This window comes from Pungitius pungitius, chromosome 12 (assembly GCF_949316345.1).
Source record: "Pungitius pungitius chromosome 12, fPunPun2.1, whole genome shotgun sequence".
NCBI lineage: Eukaryota > Metazoa > Chordata > Actinopteri > Perciformes > Gasterosteidae > Pungitius > Pungitius pungitius.
Genome location: NC_084911.1, coordinates 3,012,638 through 3,034,591, shown reverse-complemented (window position 1 = coordinate 3,034,591; position 21,954 = coordinate 3,012,638). Strand labels below are relative to the sequence as shown.

At 41.8% G+C, this 21,954-nt stretch overlaps 2 protein-coding genes across 2 annotated transcripts in view; one reads left to right on the top strand and one right to left on the bottom strand.

Annotated features, from left to right (window-relative positions):
- mrtfbb (myocardin related transcription factor Bb) overlaps positions 1-21,954 on the bottom strand; it is a 46,574-nt gene that overhangs the window by 21,000 nt on the left and 3,620 nt on the right. The window contains exons 2-3 of the mRNA XM_037475618.2: positions 20,105-20,164; positions 19,271-19,347 (exon numbers count right to left, since the gene is read on the bottom strand). The gene's annotated coding sequence lies outside the window, so the exon portion shown is untranslated. The remainder of the gene's footprint in view (positions 1-19,270; positions 19,348-20,104; positions 20,165-21,954) is intronic.
- Positions 4,118-15,296, top strand: shisa9b (shisa family member 9b). The gene is made up of 4 exons (XM_037475622.2): positions 4,118-4,926; positions 5,790-5,896; positions 10,897-11,037; positions 12,632-15,296. Exons 1-4 carry the CDS (start codon positions 4,418-4,420, stop codon positions 13,006-13,008), a joined length of 1,134 nt encoding a protein of 377 aa, XP_037331519.1. The 5' UTR covers positions 4,118-4,417; the 3' UTR covers positions 13,009-15,296.

Here is a 21,954-nt window from a genome sequence, read left to right as displayed (position 1 = left end):
AATATGAATTTACCATCGTACTATGAACCATAAACTCTGCGTCCCCTTGAAGCAGCACAGCGGCCATTTTCCAGTTGTATCGACATGTTTCTTACGCTCAGTAAACATTTGGTGGTTTGGTTCATCGGGGACGTAAATTCAAACATTATTGCGACAGTTGAGTCACAATTTTCTGGGATTTGGGCCAAGGCTGGCAGCCCACTTCTGCATATCTCTGCTGTGGCAGGTCATCCGTTTTTTTTCCCCCCCACTCCGAGCAGCTAATGTGGCCAGCACCAAAAGCATTACCACCACCCCCCCCCCCCCCCCCCCCGCCCGCTCCACCCTACAGACCCACATATCTGGGTCTCTCTCACCTTATGCATGGCCTGCAGCAGGCGTGTTTTTGAAAGACAAGGTGAGCACTCAATCGCATCTGAAGATGACCAAAAGCAGGCTTAATTCAGCGCATGTGGAATAACACAATAAGGGACGAATAGAATTATGTAGTTGCACGCCACCTTGTTGTTGTTTGTAATCCACTTTACTCTGCAGGTGTTTGATATTCATCAGATACCCCGTTGGAACAGTAGCCTTTTAAAAAGAATCTTTAGATCAGAACACGTCAGATATCTGACATCTGACAAGGACATCTTTTATCATAATATCTTATGATATTAATTCTATTTATCTTGTCTTAGAGGAATAGAACTGTCATACTTGGTTTATTTAAGCATCACTGCTACAATACAACATACAGTAAGCTGCATATGAAAATAAAATGTGACTAAAATGTTGGAATAGTCTCTCTTATTAAAGCCTGAAAAAAAAAAGTAATTTAATGATTATTTTCTTTACAGCTCGCAGTTCTTTTATTAGAAATCAGTCTTGTCCAGTTGGCCTCTTTTCTAAAAGATACAATAGCAAAAATACATACGGACATACCTTTGAAAGCTAGAAAGAATTTGAAGGCATTCTGAAGGATTTTTCCAGTCTCGCTCACTCATTGTCAGAATAGAAAGCACAAATACCTGCATCCAATCATCTAAAGAGTGAGGTCATGTCTGAGTCAGTTCTCAGCCGTCACTATCAGCTCAGTCTTACTTAAATCGGGCCTATCTACCTATTACATGGGGTTAGGCATCGGCACGTCGATTTGTCAGTGACTGAATGTGTTGGATATATGTCCTTGTTACAAGTGGACAGCATGACCAATACGTTAGTGTTTGTGAGACAACGAAAAAGATGTACTAATCTGCTCGTGACAACATAATGACTTCAAAACTAAGTTGCTCGTGTAACATGAGTAAGTCTTCAGTTGCTCTCGTGAAAAACCATTATCATCTAAACACAAAAATGTCTTATGTTCTTTTTGCTTTGATACTTATGTGAAATGACACCTAAAAACAGGCGAAATGATGGTGCCCTCCCAAATGCATATCAACAGCCGCAGCAGCATCAACACTAAAAGAAGTTCAGACCATCTCCATTCACAAGCTCAGCCATAGGAAAACTCAAGGTAAAATCCTGCTGCTGAAGAACCGGCTCATAAAAGACTTCTCGGGGAACAGTGTGCCATCGGGTCCGTCTCCTGGTAAATCCCAGCCGTTCTCCCTGTAACTATGACAACATGTTTCTGCAGGGCTCTTTGCTCTCCACTGTATGTAAAATGAAGAAGTAGACAAAAGGGAAGGGAAAAGTAAGCCCACCCTTTGCTTAAAAACTCAGATTAGAAACTTGTTCTCACTACTGATGCATAACACAACGCAGCTTCATCAGTGCTCGTTAAGTTTAGACGGTCTATGTGACTAATTTGAATATTTATGATATTAGAGTCTGCTGGTCGCAGACTTAAGTGACGTCATCATGTCGATAGAATCTACCCATCTGTTTTCAATCCGTTTTCATCTCTTTTTTTGAAAACGGTTGATATTTAGCAGCAAACTACCACAAATAAAGGGTCACTTTCAACGGAAAATGTCTGAAACGTGAAATTCAAAAGATTTATGAAACAGCAGTATTTCCTATAATGGTGAAAATGGTTTTCTGATATAACAACAGCACTTTGACATGAAGTGTTCTCTTGAAAAAGAACAGTACGGGCCATGGCCGTTGATATTACAGCCAGCCGGCTTTCCAAGAGAAAGGTATGCATATTAAAGGATTAAAGGAAAAACACAAGATAAATATAGAACCCTGATGAGCCCAGCCGAATTTGACGGGACTGGACTTTTTTATAATAAAAAGAACACAAGGAGACACTGAGCAGATCTTTCAAGAGAACAAAACCTGGTGTCAAGTATGAATACGCAGCGTTTCCCTTTTAAAGATGTAGCATCAACACCTCTTCAGAATATCGCCACATAGTGTTTATGTGATTGACTGTGGGTTATTTTTACAGGTTTTACTGTACCAAAAACACAATTGACAAGTTCCGTGACTACATAACCAAGTATAATGAAGGAGCCTAACCACCCCGTGCTTTAAGAATACAACACCAGAGAATATGTGCATTTCCCTAAATGTGGCTGTTGAAGTCGATCATCAACCCCTAAGGAGAAGCTTGGTGGGTTGTCCCTGTCGTCCACGTGTCAAAGTGTCCTTGGGAATGACACCGATGCCCAAGTGACTCTCCGGGGTTGGGCCGTGAACGTTTGTTACTCCTGATGAGCAGACAACGAATTTCGACAGAGAGGGATTACATTCAAATTCCACAATGCGTGATATTTAATCTTCCCAGAATTAGTCTTCCCACCCAAAGCACGGCTGGATTCAGTAAGAGTTTTATGCCGCAGCCCAGAAGTCACCTGTTCCTCTTTCAAAACTAGACCTTTCACATACAACTTTTCATCTAATCAGATATAAAACTTTTGTTCTGCCGTTTTTGGTGCAAGGTGCAAAATATCTGCATGATGCTTTTTTTTTTTTTTTTCTCATCAAATCAACTTCTCTGTATGATTCATGAACAAAGTGACTCATCAACAACGTTTCATGAGGCGTAAAGGGCACTGAGCAGCCCCCACGGCGAGAACACCGACTGGGGGAGAAGATTCGAACCAGAACGTGTCTGGTGAATGTGTCGGCTTTTGATTCCCTTTTACAATTGAACACTTAAATGAAACGTCATCAGATGGATCTTATCTGGTCCTAATGAAAATAGTCTTTTGACTTTAAAAAGAAACTCTAAAACTCCACTTTTTTTTTTTTTTTCTTCTTTGAAGCTGGGCAAATTATTTATAGTTAACTTTAAAGAAGCACGAAGAGGAGACAAGCAAAAACTCCCCTGAGGATTGTAAATAACAGTAGCCTCCCATGGCTAGGACAAGTCGACATCAAAAAAAAAAATGAGCGAGATTTCTCAAGTGGCAGATGGTAAGCCTCCTTCCACTAATCCTAATTTTAGATAAAAACTTTTCTCCAAAAATAAATAGCTGGCTTTCTTTACAGATCCACGCTCGTCAAGTCCCCTTCATCATCTGTTATAGTTTGTAAACCGTCTGTAATTAATAGCTGAAGGTTCATGGTTGAAGTGTCTGATGAACATTGTAATACATAGAGTCAATTTGACAGGACAGCTGTGAGGTTAATCAAACTCTAATCCAAGGCACATAGATTACATAAATATTTCTTATTAAACTGTAATAACATCCAAGGATTATTTTCATTTAAAAAACTTTGATGACTTGATTGTTCCCGTTTCTCGTCGGGTGGAAACATATTGAAAGATGTTATTCCAATAGATGGACACGAACCTATTGATCATTCACCAAAGTGGAAGATCAAAGGGCAGGGGGAAACAAAAGTCCTCGTCTTGAGAGCTGTAGTCAAACCTTCTTCCATGAACCAAAGGCAGAAGTTCAGATGGACACGACCACTTTCATCAAACCAAAGAGGAGTCAAAACACGGAATAACCTGAAAGCAGCCAATGCCTCGTTAAGCATGTGTTCCATTCTGCAAGCAGAGTATTTACAGAGCTAATCAAAGCGATCGTATTGTGTCTCCATGTAAATGCTGTGTGTTTTTGTTCTTTGTTATTGGGGTGGTTTGGATGTATAATGAGTACAACTGAAGACTTAACATAACACAAGTAACCCCCTCCCTCCCTCCCTCCCTGTGATCGACTGTAGCAGCCTCGGAGGTGTCACTCTCCTGTACAGACAGGTGCGTGCGCCTCCTCCGTGATGCAACCCCTCTCCAACTGTTTACTAAAGTAGCCCGTCCTTTGGAAAGAGCCCTACCTGCACATATGCACACCTGCCCCATTTGTTTTTTAACTCAAGGAGATTAGAGTACTGGCACGCAGTGTGCTTTTACGCATGGAAGTTGGAACCAGCCTAATCACATTTACGCATGGCAGTGTCTCGTCTCATCGGGGGATGCGCGCGGACTTGTGAAGGCTTCACGGCGCGTCAACAGCGGGGCACAAAGTGAGCGACGATGCGGGGCACGGAGCTGCTGCTCGGCTACTTTCTGGTGGAGATGAGGGCGTGCCACGCGAAGGGCGAGCCGGGTCAGGCGGACGACGAATTCCCGCCGGTGACCGGGTTCAACGACTCGGACGAAAGGGAGCGCGGGGTCACCGAGAGCCCGCGCGTGGAGGACAGGTGCCGCGGCTACTACGACGTGATGGGCCAGTGGGATCCGCCGTTCGTGTGTCAGACCGACAGCTACCTGTACTGCTGCGGCACCTGTGGCTTCAGGTTCTGCTGCGCGTTCAGGAGCTCCCGGCTGGACCAGACCAACTGTAAGAACTACGACACCCCGCCGTGGATGATGACGGGGAGACCCCCGCCGAAAGTGGACGTGGCGCTGGACGCCGCGAAGGATAAAACGAACCTCATCGTGTACGTGATATGCGGGGTCGTGGCCATTGTGGCACTTGTGGGGATTTTCACCAAGCTGGGTTTGGAGAAGACGCACCGGCCGCACCGGGAAAACATGTCACGGTAGGTCATCGGCAGCGTGATGTGATCTGTGGAAACATCTAAAAGCGGATCTGATGTGTGTTTCTGGGCCACCAGGTATTAACTCACCTGGGCTACAAGTAACACACTCAAAGTCAAGCTTGGAGTTGAGGGGAAAAACGATTCAGATGTTGAAGCCTTCAGTTCAGCGTCCATTCCCCCACTTTCATGTCCCTCAGACAAGCACAATTCTGAGAAGGTTTTATTGTTTTTTTTCCAATATGTATTATATTGCCTTAATTTTTTTTGTAAAACTTGTCAAGGAATGTGTAACGTATTGTTATTTACAATGGTTTTCTTTAAAAGACATGTGTGGGAACATGTTGATTGATTGCAGACGTGCTTGTGAGCATCAAGCACCTGCAGAGAGTTGCAACAAATAAACAGTCAACCACTTGCAGAAAACGTCAGCAGTGAGGAAACACTGCTCATTGTTGTCCTGTACACAATTTGACTTGTACACAGTCATTTAAATGAGTTTATAACGAGATACATGGAGGGGTTGATAAACAATCTTGACGCGAATAGGCAGTGGATAGTTGTACACTGAACAGTTACAATAAGCAATTTAAGTTCTGGCAGCATTTTACCTAAAAATTCCCAAATCCTGAATATGCAAATGACATGATTGCATTGCATTGTGGGAAATGTAGGACCCGTTAGATACGAGGCAGGTTGGTGGGTAAGAAAATGCTGCTGCCAACTGTTTTATGACCTGTCACTTTGGGACGACCCAGACAATCCCTTTAAAGAGGACAGGCCGGATCTCAAAAAAGGCCCGAAAAGAATCTGCGCTTGTTTACCTGAAAAATGACCCATCTTGAGATTTCCTTTCATCTTTTCAGAGCTCTTGCACACGTTATCCGACATCCTGCCTCAGAACACACGGACGACATTGGACTCGGCCAGCACTACGAGAACATACAGACCCGAGTCTCAGCCAACAGCCTCCGTGAGTACGGTGACATCAGCAGCACAGAGAAAATTGACCCCCACAATAGGTTTTTGCCCCCTACAGCATTCTTAATGGGCTATTAAACTTAAATCTAAATCGTTTAACATGTCTTGATACACTTTGTGGGGTCATAAACACAGTCTCATTGAGCACAAACACGACAAATGCAATGTAACACCAGCCATGAACAACCTTTGACATTTAAGAGGTATTCTAATTCAAGAGACAGATTGTCTAGATTTGCTTGTTTTTCTTGTTTCTGCCTAAAATCCGTTGAGTTGAGTGACGTGACAATCATTCTAGAACCAGCATGCGGTCTTACATCTTGCCCCCTCACACAATAATTATCTGTTCAATTACAAACCACTCAACACGTTGGGACTGAGGTTCGCTACCTCGGTGTAATACGTACAGTTCTATATTATGTTAATCTGCCTGTATAGTGTGGAGGATAAATAAAAAAACAAACAGCACATAACAGATGGGTTTTAGATTGTATCCACCTACAGCATCTTACATTACGCACACTGTGAGGGGAAAAACCCAGAGGAGCATTTGTCCTGATTTAAAATCCCATTTTTTCCAGCTGGTCCCAGGAGCACAGTGAATGAAAGAAAATGATCAATGATGTCAGCCGCTCCGCAGCGACTACACATGTTTAAAGGTTATGTCACAGAAATGAGAAAATGCTTTGATTCACCTCGGCTACCTCAGAAACATTAAACATGTGCTCTCAAGTCTGTGTTCTCATCTGATGGACTCAAAGATTTCCATCATTCATTTTTTTTTATCTTCACTAGGGGGGGGGATTAACCTTACATTTATCAGTGTATTGTTTCACCTAAATGAACGCTGAAGCCTTTAACAAGCACTTTATGAAGTATAATTGATTATTTTGAATATTTTATTTGTTGTTCACATTTTACTACACCGTAGAAAACAATGTAGTGGAGGGAGGGTGGAGATCCATGGCACGGTGCATCTTACAGGGACATATGGAGCAGCCCCCGGACGATTGTCGTTTCCTTGACTCATTCTTAACCAGAGGTTACCAGAGGTGTGGTGACACATTTAGCCCACACGGATCAGCCCTGTTCTTGCGCCCCCCCCCCCCCCTCCCTCTCTCCAGCTGTGCTTTCTAGGAGACGGGTACGACAATGTCAAAGCCCTGCACATCGCGAAAGGGTTGTAAACGCTCTGGTTCCCCTCTTCCTCATATTGCACGTCAAGGGTAACTAAATGGGTTTGTCCTCTCCGGACGTCGGTAACGTGGACGTCGGCCACCAGGCTTTCATGTGCTGCTGGGCCACGCGGGACACTGGTGAAGCGTGGCCTCTTTTTTTTTTTTTACTCCGGGTCATCAGCCAAAGAGAACAAAGTCTCCGCTCCCTGCCAACACTCCACTGCTGCATCCCAGTCTACCCTCCCCGCCCTCCAAGCCAGATAGACACAAATACCAGCAGCGTCCCCTCTGACAGCAGCTGAGTGATTGCTGCCAAATGTAGGTTTTAGAATTCCACCTGCCGTACGTCGGACTTCAAACTGTACACTCTAGCCTCAAATGTTTGAGGAGATAACAGAGAATGGAAAGAGCTCCAATAGTTATGAATTTGTAACCGTTATTTGTAGCCTAAATTCAACGTTGGACATAAGTAAATAAATGTGAAGTCTTTATTACTCTATAATAGATCAATGTGGTTTCATTTTCTGTATTCGGAGTGGCACATTTCAGGGTTCACCTGAGACTCCTTTCACTGATTACAAAGGAGTGTGAACAAGTATCTTTCTGAACCACCTGGGCTGTGAGATGCTGAGGCTCCAACAAGGCAGTGATTTATATATATATATATATATTATATATATATATATATATATATGGTTGTTCCAGGGTAATGTAGGCTATTTTACACACAATCTGCCCTCGATTAGTTCAAAGTATTAGCGTTGAAAATAGTTGTTTTTCCAAGATAACGTTATACATGCCGAGCTGATCAAATCTGAAATGCTTTTAAGGGAGAACCCAAAACACAACATTGAGAAATTGTGATGTACGGTGTTATAAACATTCAGATAGGCGATAGTATTCGATACTATATAAATATAAAAGTGGTTCTGTCTGTGGTGAATTTGTAGTGGTCGTTCACAATAAAAGACATGTGCAGCAATGGTTTGATGAATATAGATGTGCACATTTTCAGTATCTGTATCAGGATACTTGCATCAACGCAGCCAAACTCGTTCATTTTTGGTATTGTAGATAAGATAAATATTTTATAAACCAATTAATTATCAAACAGCATAAAATACGCACTTGAACTAATAATTAACTTAAGAACTAAAAACCGCATTACATCAAAATAAAGTATTTTGTGGTTTCTTTTAACAAGTGTACACATATTTTTAATGTTTTTTTTAAAAGAAGTAATTAAAGACACAAAGGCCGGTGCACAAAAGACTCCAACCCAATATCCTTATAATATAAATAGTTATATATATATATATATATGCTTAAAATGTTTTATGTAATAATGTACACATCATACCTTCTAATAACTATGAATAATACACAGATACAAACAGTGTTTCACTTTTCAAGATACTGAAATTGAGATATCGACTGGGAGATATTTTCATCACTAACTTGGAAGTAGGCTGCCTGTAAATAAGAGCAACCTTCTCCTTGCACCGTTCATTTCAGGGCGTACAGCTCCCAAAATACACTGTTAAATCTTTTATGAGTTCCGGGGTGGTGTCTGTGTCTGGAGTGTTACACTCGCTTATTTCCCACAACAACCATGGAGTCTTTAACCTTACAAGTCTCCGGAACTGGCCTACTTTCTTCCAGACATGAAAGGGGTGGCTTTGACAACAGTATGCGCTCCAATGACACTCAGTCAACAGCACAAAGCCAAATAAACATTTTTTAAAAAAGGGAGAAAAACAATAACATACATCCGCACCAACCAGGTTTGGTATCTTCAAAATAGCAAAGGTGCACCGAATATTCACAGAAATACTGTTTACAGAGGGCAGTGAAATCTTAGTCCACACACACCAAAAAGTGAATGGATGACATGCAATAGATAAATAATAAGTGGGCCAAAGGAGTCTGTTGTACATCGATAACCATTAGAAATGGTGCGTTTTGAACGAATGTTCCCAAAAAGACCTCATTAATCATGTATTTAAGGTTAAAGGCATTACAAGTAAAGTACATGCAATTCAAGCAGACAATCTAATTGGACTCTTAGCTTAAACAAGATCCCATTGAATGAGAGCGCGTGTCCATGGCCCACTTAGCATGAATTGTATGAAACTGAAGCAGGTCAACAAGCCCTAAAAAAGACATGTGAAGAGGCAACAGATTTGATGTGTGCACAGAGTGCTCGCTGCAGTTTGAGAAGTCGGTCACTTTTGTTGGTAAAGCCTTTGTTGTCTCCATGACTACAAGACTCGTCACGAGGAGACAACGGTGGTACCTCGAATAACCTCAAAGTCTGATCGTGGGGCCGAGACCCCCCTCCCCCCCCTCCACAACGCGGTCCTCTAGTTCATTTCATTAGACAACTTTTGAGACTTTCCAAAAAATTAATTAAATCGCCGTGGTAAAGTTTCTTGCTGACCAGCGGGGAATAAGAGCCTAATTAACCCATTTTCTCTGGTGGTGATCTGTTTTTATCAAACACATTCTAGATCAAGGAATAGTGGACAATCTAAAGTGTTTTAACCATAACTTCAAGCAGCGGTGACTGATGGAAACGTGTCGTCTTACTGGTGACAAACAACACAATGAGTGTTTCCCACGGCCTGTGATCGCAGTGCGTAATAAAACATCAACTACCTGCCGCGCCTCAAGGTCCCATTCAGTGGACGCGTTGACCTTGTGACGTCAACGTAAACACACCCATGAAGTTGGGCAGCGAGGCAAAAAAACGTTCCTTTTGGCATTTGATCACAATCATACAAGTGGGGAAGTATAACGGATGATCAATACATAATTGATGGAGGAATTCTTAATTAGATTGTCTTGTTGTGACGTTTAAGAATTCGAATAATCTTTCAAATGCAGTTTTTATCCATTATTTTTTCTCACAACCGTCACTTCCTTCCGTCTCTGCATCCCACAATAAATGAGACGTGACTCAAACTCTCTGAAGACCACAATTATCTCCCTCTAATTGCACGTGGTCATTAGAGCTGATCTTTCTGATTTTTATAGGCCGTAAAAAAAAAAAAAACGCAAGGAGGTCAAGTGATCCGTGAACAAGCAAAACTACACACATCGAGTGGAGGCCAACGCACACGTTGCCATCTCTCCTCGTGAATATAAAGACACGGCGCGTTCTGTCACAACCAGACACACTCTGAACATCTGTTTGCTCCGGCGTGCCAGGAGGCAGGGGGCCCAGTCTCTTCACGGTGCACCCCTTAATTTCCCCAGATGTCTACTGTGGGATTAGCAGTTTCACAAAGAGCAGCCATGACTCCAACTGCGCCGCCCCCCCCCCCCCCCCCGCAGAAAAGAAAGTGAAACTAGCAAAGTTATAGCAGCGCTTATTCTTTAATCACATCCATCCAGATGATTTATGTGAGGGGATCATGCATGCATCACTTGGAGGAAACCAAGCCAGTTTAAAGGAATAAGTGTATTTTTAGTATTCATTTAACTATGATACTTAATACTTCAACGATTAAAGGGAATTAGGGAAGAGCCAGAGGGCCATATCTTTTCCATTGATATCTATTGATAGAATTCATACCTTCATATTGTTATATACCGTGTTTATAAAATACTATTCTTTATGAAATAGAAATAGCATGTTCTATATGAATAACATAATTCTGAATAAAAATATCTCAATATACAATTTCCTCCCAGTAAGATTCCATTGAAAGATGATCAAGTATCCTATTGAATTATTGCCCAATCCTAAATGGAAATCTGGGGATTCTTTTCTTTTTTTTGCATTAACCTGTTTGCATTTTCCCTCCTTCAGATGGCAACCAGATGAACAACATGGCTCAGGCATCGACTCTGATAACGCAGCTGTACCCGGCCGTGGGGAGGATTCCCAGCCCCTACGAACAGCAGAAGCCTGTCAAGGACCTCAACAAGTACGCCACGCTGAAGGCTGTGGGTAAGGTTTTTTTTTTTATCTAATTAGCACATCTTGTCCTCTATGAATATACCATAAATAATCAGCATTTCTCTGCATCATATAAGAAAGAGAATCAAGGTCTAATTGAGTGAACCGGAACCAGGAGATTTCGTTGTCAGATAATCTATAGTGCATCATTGCAGATGGTAGGAAGGTATATTTGGAATTTGCATCATGAATAAATGCAAATTGCAACGTTTTTTTTTAGTCAAAGTGAGCTCCCATCAAAATACTGATGACAGTCTATATGTTACAGTGGAGCACAAATAATCTATAGAGTTCTCAATCAAAATATGTTTACATTTTGAATTGTCTAATGAAGTGAAACATCAGCATTCAGGCACACTCTAGTGCTTTTCATATATCTGTGGCAAAAGTTAACATCCCAGTGGCCTTTCAAAAGGAAAATCTGGATTATATTTCTCTGACCAAAACAAATGTCCTTTGCCCAGGCTCTTCACATTTATATCTTAGCAGAGAATTAATTAAATAAATGCAGAATGAAGGTGTGTGATAAAACGGTATTTGTGGATGTGCATTTGATGCTATTTTGCACAGAGAAGCGAGAGTCTATTCATAGATGAATCAATTGAGAGTGATGGACGGGACGACAGTCGAGTTGTGCGTGTAGTGGGTCCAATCAAATGAAATGGCTCACTCCCTTTGTTATTCACTCGAGCAGCTGAAGCCTCTCCGCTGCTAATCCGCTGAAGTGCCGTCAAACAAGCAGATCATTAGGGAAAATAAAAATAGAGCAAATCTTTGCTAATGAGACCGGGGACAGGAGATAATCAGCAGCAATCAAAACACAACCGAGTTGGGAAATTGTGATGAGATGCAAACATACAGTAGTGTACATGAAGACGGGGCTGTAAAGGGTGCAAAGAATGGCCGAGACCACATTAATGATGCGCCGTATAGCATGTCACACGTATGCAATCCGCTCACCTCTGTCGGTCCTAGAACCACATTGGATGCACCTTAAAGCAAAAAGTATCAATTATCAAACCTCATCGTGATTACGATAATAAAATAATTGGATTTTACATAACGGCTGACAGGAAGGCAGAATGTAAAACACATGCTTGATTTGGTGGTTTTTGTTAAGCTTCCACCTTTTAGTAAACTACGGCCATTACTTTGCACGTAGGGTGTAATTTACGCTGTGGACGGTGGAAAGTCGGTGCATGGTGACATGTTAATGAGCGGGGCTGCCCCAGCATGTTGGTGGAGGACTGAAGGGCTGTAGGTCTCGCAAATGAATACTCACTGGGAAAATGAGGTAGTTTGAATTCATGCGTCAGATAATTCAGGTTTTTTACAAATTTCTCCTTAAAGTTGTTGCTCGTTGTTGTAAAGATGCAAATACCAAATACCTTTATCTGGTATTACTATCAAAGAAACTGCACATGATTTTAATGAAGGTCACTGCATTAACAAAATAGCACATCAATTGGTTTGATGCAAGAGAATTCTATTTCCACCTGCCTAGCTCAGTACTACTAAGGACACAATGCAGTGGCTAGTGAGGGGAAAATCACATGAAAATATGTTGTTTATCTACATTTGGTAGCAGAGAAAGCTAATGACGGCTTCTACAGCAACCGGCAGCAAGTGATCGCCATGACAACCAAGGGAAGCCTCCCCATGGAGGCCGTGGACACTGAGCCGGAGCCGAGCAATCCTTACAGCCCACCCAGGCAGGGTGGACACAAATACAAAAACCCCAGGAGCCACAGCGCCCAGTCGCTGTGCTACAGCCCCGACGCCGCCGCCGCCGCCACCGGCCCCGGGGGGCTGGGGTCCTGGGGGAGCAGGGACGCGCTGGGGCTCCGGCAGGGCTACGGCCCCAAGAAACTCTGCATGCCGCAGGAGGAGCTGCACGCCGCACGTTACATGCCTCCACAGCCGTACTTTGTGACCAACAGCAAGACGGAAGTGACAGTATGAGGGACTCGCTCAGCGTCGGGCCGCAAAGGCAGCAGCTGTGTGTGTGTGTGTGTGTGTGTGTGTGTAGTTGTGCATGTGATGGGCCCTACAAGGCGCCAGGTAGAAGTGAGGCGTGACAGGACTCCGTATCAGTCAGCGCCCCCTGTGGAGGCTCACAGCCATCAATGTGTTGTCATCAACAACATGCAACAGTTACGTGACATGTGACACACACACACACACACGCGCGTCAATAGTAACGGAGACATCATTGGACCTTCGCATCATGCAATTTCAAATAAACCCACTTCGCAAAAATGCAACTCTGTATCCAACCAATTCAAATCTCTGGAGACGTATGTCAAACATCATGGATAATGTTTGCAGTTTCAACCACTTGGTTAACTTTGCAAACTAAAACAAAATGACCAATTGGTTAAGTTTAGTAAAACATTATTGTTTGGCTAAAAAGGACTTTTTCACATTATTTAAATTGTAAAATGTATTTATTTTCATCCACCCAGAACTCCTCTTTAGACTTCATCCAACAATTAGTTTGTTTTCTAAATGCTGTACATCGAGAGATTCATAAGCTAAGTTTATCATTCATTATTTCTAGAAAATTAAAAAAGTTTATCAGTCTTGTGTTGACAAAAAACTTTTTCAATTTAAATTTTTGGAAAAAGCAGCTCTCTCATTTTCAAAGAAACCTCCTCACTGCCAAAATGCATCCTTCTGATGAACACATTCATAGGAGGAGCAGCAGCAGTGCTGCAGCGGCGCCGCGTTGGTGTAATAGTGCCTGTAATAGTGTGGCGATCCCAGAACACGACGAAGCAGCAGGCGTCTCCCGTGTTGGGAAGTTGAAGCTTCGTGAACTTCTGTCAGGATGAACGTAAAAACGTTGTGAAGCAAAGTAAAGGGTTTTTCCCTTTGTTACTGCTCAAATAAACGGGTGAACTGAAGACACATGAACCGGTTTTTGTCTAATTGAACATATTTACCTGCCGTTTCCACTTCTTATCTCAGCCCGAGCACCGGTTGAAGAGTTCATGGGGAAAAAGAACATTCGTGACGCACCTGACAAATTGTTTTTATAAATAATCCAATTTTTCAGCCAAGCAACATACTGTTAAAAGAGAACGACGCCTGCGTGCAGGTCTTACTCATGACTATTTAAAGTGGCTGATAGTGGGAGGCGCATGAACAGTCTGCTGTGGGAAGTATACTACAAGTCAGAATCTCACACACTTCCAGTCCAAACAAACATTATGCACCGTTTTCCAAAATATGTAGACACACTGCACGGAACTGCTTGTGTTTCACTGTTGTATGAAATGTGTTGTTCACGCCGTTTAAACTTGACTATTCTTTGATCTGATATGTGTTCATGTAAAAAATGTTGTATATTACCAATGAACGATTTTCTTTTGTCAAAAGAAATAGCTTTATTTTAATTATGTCCTCAGAGGTACTGCAATCACTGTTATTAAGCTACACAAAAACATATTTACACACCAGGTTCCACTGTAACATTATTAATTAATATTGATAAATGTTTGATTTGCAACATCCAGAAGTGAAAAAACAGTTATATTATAGTCGAGTGTATAATGCAAGCGCCTTGATCAGTTTTAACACAGTTAACTATATATTTTGTATGACCGTTGGCTCATTATCAGAATATGCATCCGACTAGCTGTTCTAATTGTGTTATGCGTCTTCATGTACAATACAAGGTTACTATGGTAACAATGCCCTGTTTAAAATATTTACACAGTTCCATTCATTGTTCATGCAGTAGAGAAGATATTGACATTTCATATTAGATATTGACATTTCCATATTGACATTTTTGTTGTATTGGATTGTATGAAATTGTGGTGAAACAAGGTGTTTCAGTCTATTGTGGTGTTTTAAAATGTTTTCAGTGCAGAAAGCTCAAGAAACTTTTCAAAAGTTGCCTTTTAGGATGATGCAAGACGTCTTATTCCATGTATTAAATAAACCATCCAAGTGTAGAAAATAGTCATTGGCAACAGCGTTGGTTGTTTTACTGTAAAACTTGTAGAGCTTTGTAATTGGTTCCTTCGACTGACTTACCTCGTTCTTATTGACTAAAAAGGAAAACAAACATTTAGCTGGTGATGGAGGTTAGTGGGCCGGCAGCCAGAAAAGTAAAATAAAATAAAAATGCACTATTTTCTACAGGGGGGGGGGGGGGGGGGTAGTATTTGTTGAATTTTTATTTCCAGCTGGCTCCATTGGCTGCCCCCTTTCCCTTGATTACAACATGGACCACACAGCTCTCTGCTACATCCGTATCAATGTGCTACTCTACTAGAATACAGTGAGGTGTCATAATACCGTCTACATTAAAGCTATTTATAAGAACACTGTCTTTCTTCTTGTTTTCCATTATATAACCTGACCTAATGCATTTGCTTTTGGTTCTAGATTGAGTGAAATTGTCTTCCTGTAATAATTAACTAACGAGAAGCTTCGGGCAGTAGTAGTATAGTAGGAATTTCTTCAAATACACATTTTTCAAGAAAAATGTAAACATTCTTGAAACACAGCAATCGACGTTGTCTTACCAGTGAAAAACTAAAAGAACTGCTGTTTACAGCCGTCCCTCAGACCTCAACTTCTAACCATCCGCTGGGAGCACTATCGTTTTTGTGAAAACGCCAGGAGACATTCTTGTTAATTAGCAAATGATGTTTCTTACCACCAGGGTGGTTCCCTCTGGAAATTAAATCGGCACAATAACCTAATTCAGTCAGACGCGGGTGGGTGGGGGGGGGGGGGCACAGACATAGTCCTGCTGTGTGAAAAATTGTGATCTTATAGCAATTACATAAAGAATCCCTGGGATACTTCCAACATGAGATGTACTGCAGGACTGTACATTTCACACAAACAAACCGTGATCCACAAGGGGAAAACAAATGGAGTAAAAAAGGTTTTAACCCAGTGGGTCTTCTGGGGGATTCATGTTGATCGCTACATGGAGTTAATGTGTTCCTGACATAAGAGGTTCTGAAATGTGTTGGGGCAGATTTAGGAGAAGTAGGATGAAGGAAAAGTGTATCAGGGATTTTTCCTTAACCCAATAATCCTTTAAACAAAACAAAAAAAAGTACACATTCCTTAGAAAGGGCTTCGCCAAGCTCTACAACACGCACAGGATGCCAGACTCAACTTGGACTCAAGTTCAAAGACTGGAGACTCAACTTGGACTCCAGCTCAAAGAGCTTGGGCTGATTTCAGTCCTGAGTAAGTTTAAATCATTTAAGCGGTCACACCTTACGCTCAAGTTTTTTTCCATGACTGCAATAAAATAGGAGACCAGTGAGGTGCTTCGACTGACAAGCCGTCGAGAGATTCTCAGTCCTCGACATCAAGAACTAGACTGTGACAGGCGGCATTCGTGTGCTGCTGCTTACATAAAATAAAGTAAAAACACCATCACGTTACATTCGGAGCTGAAATAACGGGGGACATTTCTATCTAACTGGGAGTTGTGTCGCTGATGCTGGGGGCCCTGGAAGCAACAGCTGTGAGTGCAGTCATGATGTTTTTGAGTTAATGTCACATTTGTTTGTCATTATTTGGCATTGGATACGATTTCTCTTCTTTCTCCGTTTCTGTCTGAGTCGGCGAGGGATTAAGAAAAAGAAAAAAAAAAAAAAAAAAAGTGTTTGACCGACTGTTGCTTTCCATAAATGCATTTGTGCACTTTTATATAACAATTTAATAAACAAGTATTCTTACCTAAAAACCTCTTATTGTATCCTTTCTCAGGGAAAACACAACTGAAAAGTATGATTCAAAAGGAGAAACACAAAAGACTTAAATGGTCATAATTTGCACTGCAGTCAAACATAAAAACCATATAATAGGGGAGCAATTCGGTTTGGCATAAATAGACACCAGCAGGGCCAGAATCGGCTGTCAATCCTCCAAACGGCCTCCATTCTGCAAGCCAGTGCACAGTACCACAGCCCAGATAACAGCGCTGCTGCAAGAGCAAGCGAAGCAGCTTGGTATGGAATGCCGTTTTAGTCAAAATTAAATAAATGAACAAAAACACGGTAATGCATAATGAAACTGCATTTCATAATAAATAAATGAATAAAAACACGGTAATGCATAATGGCACGGTAATGCATAATGGCACCGTAATGCATAATGACCCAGTATTTCATTTCACGTTCTTATATGCAAATCAGGGGGCGGGCTATCTATCACATTCAGAACAGACAACGGAGACGTGTGCAAAAAGGGCTGGCTAAGGCAGTGTTTCTCAACTGGTGGGCCGTTTGTCTAGAGCTGCCGAAGTCGGAACCGCAAGCCCTAGTACTTCCAGAAAACCCTCAATATGTGTCAAAATAGTATCTGCAGATAACCCATGTTGATCGATTTGATCCGCTAATGCTAGCATGCTATCTCGGAGCCCACCGATGTCTTCCATTATGTCAACACTCTCACGTCCCTTAGCCCAGTAGTTCTCAACTTGTCTGGCTCCGGGACCCACCTTTACCCCTTAATGACAAGCGGCGACCCAATTCGATCGGGGGGGGGGGGGGGGGGGGGGGGGGCTTCCGCGTTCGCTAGCGGTGTCGACGGCACACGTCTCCGTTGTCTGTTCTGAATGTGATAGATAGCCACGCCCCCTGATTTGCATATAAGAACGTGAAATGAAATACTGGGTCATTATGCATTACGGTGCCATTATGCATTACCGTGCCATTATGCATTACCGTGTTTTTATTCATTTATTTATTATGAAATGCAGTGTCATTATGCATTACCGTGTATTTGTTCATTTATTTAATTTTGACTAAAACGGCATTCCATAGCTTGGAGGCAAAAATCTGAGAGTTTGTGAAGGGAGGCACACAGAGATTATGGATGTGCAGCCTCCACGGAGAGAGGAGCCTCCACAGCAGACATGAGACACTAGCAAGTCTTTGCTCTTGCTTGGGGCAAGAAGAAAGGTCATTTTGGGAGAAGTGTCGTTTTCCCTGCTTAAAAGTCAAAGTGTGATACTATTGATGAGCTTCATAGTATCACTGCTGCAAAACTCTCACTTTATAAAAATATTTTCACCGTTCTATTTCAACTCGCGTTATTCAAGCCCAATTTAAGTTTTGGGTTTAACATACACGTCACTATTTTTGGCTCCGTATGTGAGAAGATCACACGGATGCCTTTCTGACATCTACAGAAAGTCACATTAGGGTCCCACGAGGAATTCTCCGCTCCAACTTCAACAATCTTTTGAAAAAACAAACAAACATGCTGCCTAAGAGGGAGGATTCCATAAAAAAAAGTGCATCTGTTTATTCACACATGCATCCTGTTGTCACAGAAGGAGGAGACCTGCTATAGCGTCAAAGGGAAAAAAATCACATTTTGAAGTTTTTCTCCAAACATATCTACCACATATCTGCACATTATGCACCCGTCTCCTGCACCGACCCAATTGGTGAATGTATTTTAAAATACACTTCAATCATTGCTGGTAAAGAGTGCTCAGTAAATGCATACAGGAAAGCGTCCATTAGTATAGAGTAATATATTCTAGTTGAAGAAAGATGAATGAATCCTTTAACTGTGGCAGGATTTCTGTCTCTCGCCGTCATCAAAAATGTGAAATCTCTTTCTATCTACGAGTTCAAACATGACCAAAGCACGTTAATGCATACGACTGAAACATATTCAAGCAATTAGAATATCCCTGCGTTCACACAGAGTCGGTTCGGAGGGATTCAGAACTGTGAAGATAGCAGCCCAAATACAATTAGATGGGATGAAGGAGCCTCGTATCTCTCCAGAGGAATTCCATCACAGTTGGCAGGATTCGATCGGCAAAAAAAAAAAAAAAGGATCCAAGTCGTCAGCCAAAAGTAGCTCTGCAGTGAAACTACCGTCGGACTAGTTAGCAATTCGTCTGTCAATCATGTGATGCAAATTGTGATCGACAGAAGGAAAATCTGACACTATGGAAGAGTGTTGCTAAGGAGATTTCAAACATCAACATCCTCCTTCAGCATTGAGAAGCTTCTGGAGCTTCTGCTCTAGGAATCCAAAAAACGGTCTTTGATTAGAATATAATCTATAATATATAATTTTTTCAATAATATAATCATTTTAAGGCATGTGGTTTAAATTCAGACCAAATCCTTTTCAGTCTTTCAATGCAGCCATGTGGGTCTGCATCTTCACACCAAGACTAAACAAATGAAAAGTGAGTGTGCGTTTGTGTGAATCTCACCTGCCCTCTTCAACGCTGTAGTAGCTGATGCGGTCTGGGTGTGTTCAGTAAAGTCCAAACTTGTCCTCTGGTCTCACCTTCACCGGACAGCAAGGAGAGAAAAGGGGAAAGGTTTTGCATGTTAGAAATATTAAATAATGAGTAGGAAAACATTTTAAAAAATGATAAAGGGCCAAAACTACAAAGCTCTTGTGAGGAATAACGCATTGATCCATCTGAGGTTATACATATATAAATGTCTTTAAAATGTGGGAATGTAAACAAATGTCAATCATCACTATAAATCCTAAACCATCCGAATATCATGATTATTTACATGAATATATTAAGAAGCACTGTTTATCGCATTCCATTTTCTTCTTTCTAGTTGCTAAGTAGCCCTCAGGATTTGGCGTCATGCGGCTCGCACAAGCAATTAAAAAAAAAAAAAAAAAAACGCCTGATTGGGTCATCAGCTGCAAGGATTTGCTCCGCTCACACCGATCACCATCAATCAGGGCGCAGCGGGCCGGGTTCCGGCTCCTTCCAGCTGTCCCGGCTGCTAGAAGGCAGCGAGTTGACTGCGAGCGGCGGCGGCGGCGGGTATTAATAGCCACCGCAGGGGCGCCGAGGGTCTCCGGGCTGTCAAAGGGCCGAGGCAGCAGCCGGGTTCAGAGCAGCCGCTGGCGGGTCAAAGGCTATCTGGAAACCCCGTTTCAAAGCCGTGGCGCTTTTCTTTGTTCATTATGGGACCAGTGAAAGAGTCCAACTGTCTGCCAGCGTTGACGGAGCCTTCTCTCCTTCCCTCCAGACTTCCAAGGATGAATGTCAAAAGGGTCGAATGCTAAAACTCACCTGCGTGTCTCACCTTGCTTCACGTGGTCGGCGAGGCTGCATAGTTCTCCGTTTAATCCTCTGAGGAGACAAAGAAAGCAAATTAGTCCTATTTAACCTCTCCACTCGGTTGATGGCGGAGAATAATAGCGTCACCCTGTAATTGGGCCCAATTAATGAAGGACGAATACAGTTAAAAACAACAGGAGAAAGGAAAAACAAAAGAATTGCTCTGGTGGGCTTTCTCTCGGGGATGTATGCGCTCAACAAGAAGGTCCAACATCCAGAGGCCCACAAGGTCTCATCTGTTGCTTTGGACTTTTGTCCATTAAGGAGCTGGTTCACATCACTGCATTTCAGCCGCTGGCTTGTATTTAATTTATCAGACCACCTTTGTCCGATTGTATCGTGGTGTCTGGCTGTCTTTGCTTTACACAAATACAGTTGGTAAACCCCAACAGACCTTTTAGTTACAGGTTTATTTCAGGGTTTTACTTGAGGAAAAAAGTGAGCTTGAAAAGTCGTTTCGGAAATCGGCTCGGAAAGCAAATATTTGGATAACAGGGCCGATAAAAAAGGTCAAAAGAGGTCAAAGCATACATTTTGAGCTTCCACCTGTCCGTATGTTAGCCTGATGGTTCTGGAGACAAAGATTTTAGGTCCAGAGACACTCGTTCGACGGAGAAGTTGATTTTAACAAAGTCACAAAAAGCACCACATCATGTTTACCAGGGATGAGCACACATTTTAGAAATGGTGAAATCTACAAAAAATTTTTTTAAAAAGACCAAAATGGCAGATTGGTTGATTACTTCAGAGACCAGTTATTACATTTGATGTTTTAATTGATCCTGAATGTGTATCCAGGGCGGCCTCTGTATCACATCAAGAGTTGGGACACAATTGTTTTACCGAAACAGCAGTAAAGGATGCAGGGCTTTATTTTAAGTACCTTTCAATTCTTCATATAAATGGCTTTGTTCTAAAGGAGATCAAGAAATACGAAGGGGGCCAGGGCTCAGCAATGTTGCACTTGGTTTAAAATCCTCCTCCAACCACTTATTGTCACACCATTCAGCATTAAACTGACAGATCAGTTTACAAAGAGGGTCTTTTGTGAAACGTCTACCAAGCCGTTGGTGTGACAGACCAGCAGTGCGCTCTACTGGCAAGAGAAGTACGAGTTAGAATTCATCTCCTCAGAATACATCCCGGATTGGTTGGTAGGACATTTGCATGTTAAAAAAACAAACAAAAAAAAAACAGACAATTAACTGGTCTTTTCACGTGCGCCATTAAAAAGAAATGTGACATGTATTACTGCACAAATATGCAGATGAATGTTACTAGAATACAGAAGATAGTTAAGAATTATTATTACCAAATGTGTGCCAGATGTGAAGATGTTTTTCTCAATTAAAATAAAGATTTAGATACTAATTTAAGAAGCTAATGAGCCAGTAATCTAATGAGCTTTAGTTATAGGTTAAAATGATACATTTTCATTATATTGTGATGAATCCAGTGTTGGCAAATCAATCAATCAATGGAATTCAGGTGTAAGCACACAGTGTTATCTGGATTTGGTTGTCCTTTAGAGCACGACCAGTTCACGGTTGTCTGAAAGAACTCAAATACGAAGAAAAAGAGTAAATAGAAAGTTAGTCATTACAATTGTGATTAGAAAATGGACTTCTGGAACTGACCTCATGCTGCATTCTCATTAGGTGTCTAATGTGCATACAGTTTATTTAAATAAAACAAAGAGGTATTGGAATAGATATTTTATTTATAATCCAAAGGGAAATATAGTAAAGGGGACGGTACCCAAGCAGTGATTCTATTGATGAAAAAAGGTTTTCTACTTTTAG

Excerpts from the sequence above, each read along its gene's own strand:
- shisa9b (XM_037475622.2), top strand. The coding sequence starts at position 4,418 with ATGCGGGGCACGGAGCTGCTGCTCGGCTACTTTCTGGTGGAGATGAGG. Across the intron at positions 4,927-5,789 it reads CACCGGGAAAACATGTCACG|AGCTCTTGCACACGTTATCC; the intron begins GTAGGTCATCGG and ends TCATCTTTTCAG. Across the intron at positions 11,038-12,631 it reads CGCCACGCTGAAGGCTGTGG|CAGAGAAAGCTAATGACGGC; the intron begins GTAAGGTTTTTT and ends TACATTTGGTAG.